Source organism: Petaurus breviceps, unplaced genomic scaffold, assembly GCF_028583685.1.
Source record: "Petaurus breviceps papuanus isolate PSGF00001 unplaced genomic scaffold, PetGlider_PUasm1.0 38, whole genome shotgun sequence".
NCBI classification, from domain to species: domain Eukaryota; kingdom Metazoa; phylum Chordata; class Mammalia; order Diprotodontia; family Petauridae; genus Petaurus; species Petaurus breviceps.
This window is the reverse complement of record NW_027186304.1, coordinates 78,315,855-78,320,476: the sequence shown is the minus strand read 5'-3', so window position 1 is coordinate 78,320,476 and position 4,622 is coordinate 78,315,855. Positions and strand designations below refer to the sequence as shown.

General features: G+C 39.0%; 1 protein-coding gene across 4 annotated transcripts in view; it reads left to right on the top strand.

Annotated features, from left to right (window-relative positions):
• The window catches only part of CPA6 (carboxypeptidase A6), a 378,150-nt gene extending 375,400 nt beyond the window's left edge, over positions 1 to 2,750 (top strand). For all 4 annotated transcript variants that reach the window (XM_069100081.1, XM_069100079.1, XM_069100082.1 and 1 more), the window contains one exon: positions 2,083 to 2,750. In XM_069100081.1, the coding sequence (XP_068956182.1) occupies positions 2,083 to 2,270 (188 nt within the window). In that variant the 3' untranslated portion in view covers positions 2,271 to 2,750. The remainder of the gene's footprint in view (positions 1 to 2,082) is intronic.
• Positions 2,751 to 4,622: the final 1,872 nt, after the last annotated feature.

Genomic DNA, 4,622 nt, shown 5'->3' with positions numbered 1-4,622 from the left:
AGAGAGAGAGAGGGAGAGAGAGAGGTCTATAGCAATTTATTTATAAATTCTCTGAGTATTATGATTGAGGGTAGCTAAGTGGTGCAGTAGATAGAGTGCTGGACCTAGAGTCCTAAGTTAAAATCTAGTCTTAGACATTTACTAGCTGTGTGACCCTGGACAAGTCATTTGGCCCTGATTGCCTCAGTTTTCTTATCTGTAAAACGAGCTGGAGAAGGAAATGGCAAACCACTCTAGTATCTATGCCAAGAAAATCCCAAATGGGGTCACAAAGTTAGACATGACTGAAAACAACTGAACAACAAAAAACATAACTGACTTCCCTTGAACTCAGTCCAATCAGATAAGCATTTATTAAGTACATGAAATATTCAAGGGTATAGGAATGCAAAGATAAAAACAAAACACAGTAAAAAAAAAAAAAACAGAATGGTCTCCAACTTCAAGAAGCTTAAATTGAAAGGAGATAAAGCATTTATGCAGATAAATCTACGTGTGGTCCTCTGAGGGAAAGGAAATGAGTATTAACAACTCATTATTAGATCTCCTCAACATACCCTTCTTGCTCTAAGTCTCAATACTCATTTTCTTCACTCTGAAGAGCATATGACCCTAAAGCTTTGCCAGTTTATACTACCAACCAATTATTTAGAGAGCTTTTTTTCTCAAGCCAAGATAAATTCTTGAATAATGGTCATCCTAAAGCTATACCCCCCCCACCCCAATCCCAGCCTTCCATCACTGCAACCCTTTAAAACCTTTTCTTAAACCCTTAAAAAGGAAACTTTTATATAAAAATTACCTTCCTGAGGCAGGTAGTTGGTGCTGTGGATGGAGCACTGGCCCTGGAGTTAGGAGGACTTGAGTTCAAATCCAGCTTCAGATGCTTACTAGCTGTATGACCCTGGGCAAATCACTTCCCCGATTGCCTCAAAAAAAAAAAAAGAAAGAAAAGAAAAATTATCTTCCCAATCAATATTTTATAATAGCTAGCATTCATATAGCATTTATGGGGTTCACAGCATCAGAGATTTAGAGCTAGCAAGGACCTCTGAGGTTATCAAGTACATACCTCCCATTTTATATGCAAGGAACCCAGAGCCAGAGAGGTAAAGTGCCCTGTATGAGGTCACAGGCAGTAAAGGTATTCAGTCTTTGGTTCTCTAACCCCATGCCCTTCCCATTGTACCTCTCTGCCTCTTGGGTTGAAAAAGGAAAAGCTATTGCCACAGATATAAATCTCTTACAGCAGTACAGTGATGTACTCCATGTAGCCACAATGGGCTTCTGGCCGATAGAGACCCTAAGCATGGCAACCTAGCCTCACTCTTAGCCAAAGTGCTAAAAATCAGAAGTCATTTAATCATCATCCTCACAAAATGGTGGCACCCCTTTTTCGAAACTGATCAACCCCAAAAAGTTGAATGATTCTGTAACTATAGTGTAGAAAAACATAGGTAGTGCCATTTGGCAGACAGATGGTAATCTCTACGTCCAAAATGAGGCATATAATGTCAGACCTGGACAATGTTTGGATTTTTTGTTTTGATGTGGTTTTTGTTTCAGTGTTGTTCCAGGGAAAGATTGGGAGTCAGGGTTGGTTGGGACTAGGATCATAGATTATATGAGTTTGGAAAGGATGTGAGAGGCTTTCTTGCTGCACCTTCTCATTTTACAGGTGAGGAATTAAGCCGAGAGAATTTAAGTGACTTGCCCAGGGTCACACAGCCAGTATGCATCTGAAGTGGGCTTTAAACACCAGTCTTCTTAGCTTTAAACCAGCATTACATTCACCATGCCATGCTGGGAAGTAATAGCACTTTTTTAAAAGCATCAATAAAATGTTTATTTTTTTTAATATGAATAGAAGTGTTACTTCCAGTAAGAGCACATAGATTTCAATCAAAAATTAGCTGACTACTCTCTCTTGAGAACAAGGAACTATTGCTTTATTTTTGTCATGAAAATTAGATTGTCAGGATTCATTACTAGTTTAGTAAACAAAGACATACATCATTCAGAAAATCTTTCCAGCTCTTCCATAATAAAAGCATGAACCATGCTAATCATTTTTTTTTTCAGATGTGAGTTCTGGCAGCTCAATGGATTGGGCTTACAAAAATGGAATACCCTATGCATTTGCATTTGAACTGCGTGACACAGGGCATTTTGGATTTTTGCTTCCAGAGTCTCTAATCAAGCCAACATGTACAGAGACAATGCTGGCAGTGAAGAATATCACAATGCATCTGCTAAAGAAGTGTCACTGAGAGATGTCACTGAGGGCCAAATCTCAGCAAGAGCGGACACATCTCCCTTGTCAGGGAGGATTCTGAGCAAGGACCTTGCCTTGGTTTTTCAGAACTGTTTGGGATTGGCTGGTTGTTTTGTTTTTTGTTTGTTTGCTTGCTTGTTTTTAAAGAGACACAAACCCTGCTTATGGTGAATTTCTGTGAAAGTCAACTAGTCAACCGACTTTAAAAGGAGTTTCTCATGCATCTCAGCTCCACTGAAATGGGAAGTAAGGTGAGGATTTGGCTCTAACATCAGAGGCTCAGGTTATTAGAAGCCAAATTGTCACCCAGTTTCATTTGAAAGAAAACATCATCTCTGAGGCCAAATTTTACAAGGGAAAAAAAAGAAAGAAAGAAAGCTCATTTCCTCTACTGTTAGTTTCAAGGCAGCTTGTAACATATTTAGCAATGATTAATCTTCAATTCAATAAATCTTACGCTTTCATTTGAAACCAATGCTCCTGTTTGCCTGTGTTTTTAATCATTTACTACTGGGTCTTTTTAAGTATAACTCAGCTTCCCCAGGCTTGGGCAAAAGCCAGGTTACAGAAGAATGCAAACAACTGACCTAGAAAGGACCAACTATATTTCTTTTTTAATTTTTAAATTAAAATTTTTACTAAACACTTAACATTGAATGTCCGTTCAACTAAACTTGCATAGTAATTATTTATACTTATATTAATTCATTTCAATGCAAAAAGATACTCCCTCTAAGTCCCTATGAACATTCCTTTTTTATTCATTTTCATTCATTTTTGTCTCATACAGCCCAGGAGCATACACCATTCTTTTGGCTCTGTTCTTTTCACTTTATGTTATTTCATAAAGCTCTTTCTAGATTTCTTTATATTTCTCATCATTGTTGGTCTTAATTGGAGTATTTCTTTACATTAATGTACCATCATTTATTTAGCAATTCCACTATTGTCAGCTGACTGTACTATTGCTCCACTCACCATCACTATAATTTTCAAAGCACCTTTTTCTAGTCAAAACTCCACAACACAGTGTTGGCTCCTCTTATTAGAAACATAGGCTCCTTGGGGTGGCTAGGTGGCTCAGTGAATAGGGCACCGGCCCTAGAGTCAGAAGGACCTGAGATCAAATCCAGCCTCAGACACTTAACACTTACTAGCTATGTGACCTTGGACAAGTCACGACCCCAATTGCCTTGCCTTCCCCCTCCAAAAAAGGCCAAAAAAAATGTAGGCTCCTTGAGGGCAGGGTCTATCTTGCTTTTGTATTTGTTTCCACAGTGCTTAGCACAGTGTCTAGAACATAGTAAGTGCTTAATGAGTGCTGTTATTCCTTCATTCACTGCCAGATATCTATGTTGTTCCAGTTTTTTGCATGTGACATCAGGTCCTATGCATCTATCATGCCATGTGTTTGTGGAGACACAGAAAATAATACTAAATAAAAAGAAGACATTGTAATGGGAATGCAAATTTGGAAGATCTTCCCTGCCCCTAGGCTAAAGTGCACCTGAAGCCTGGGGTGGGAGGCTTGTTTTTCAGTAGATACTTCTTGATTGGCCAGTGAGTCAATAAGGTTGTTACATTCTCTGAGCCAGGAGAAGGCTACATAAGCCCTGATGTGTAGCTTTGTTTTGGGGGCTCACTTTGAGAAGTGTTCTGTGATTTGATCTGTATTCTGAAAAGCCGTTGTCCAGAGTCCCCCCGGCTTTGAAAAACCCAGATGTTGACTGGGTATGGATGTAATGGTTGGACAGTTTGGAAATCTGTCTACTTGATCTGTTTCTGTCTTGATAATTCTGCCTGTATACTTTGAAGTTCGGGGTGATGTCCTTTTTCCCCTGAACAAGGTAAATGATATATGTCTGACTGATTAAAGTAAGCTTGTTAACCCATTTTGAGTTGCTTTCCTTTAACAAAGCAGATCCAAGAACCTGTGTGAGCAGCCACCCTGGAGATGCTGGGGTGCTTGCTGCTACAGACATAAATGGTGAATAAGATGGTGAGGACCAGAGCAATGACTAGAGAACTGACTTAGCCATAGTCCACAGTAGACACTGCCTACATATTGGAATAGTGGATAGAGTATAGGTTCTGGAGTCAGGAAGCTCCACTTTCTGAGTTAAAATCTGACCTCAGACACTTACTAGCTGTGTGACCCTGAGCAAGTCACTTAACCTTGTTTACTTCAATTTCCTCATCTGTAATATAAGATGGAGAAGGAAACGGCATACTTCAGTATCTTTGCCAAGAAAATCCCAAATAGGGCCATGAAGAGTCAGACATAACTAAAAAAAATGACTTAACAACAAACAAATATATTTTCCACAGAATTTCTTTTTTTTCTTGT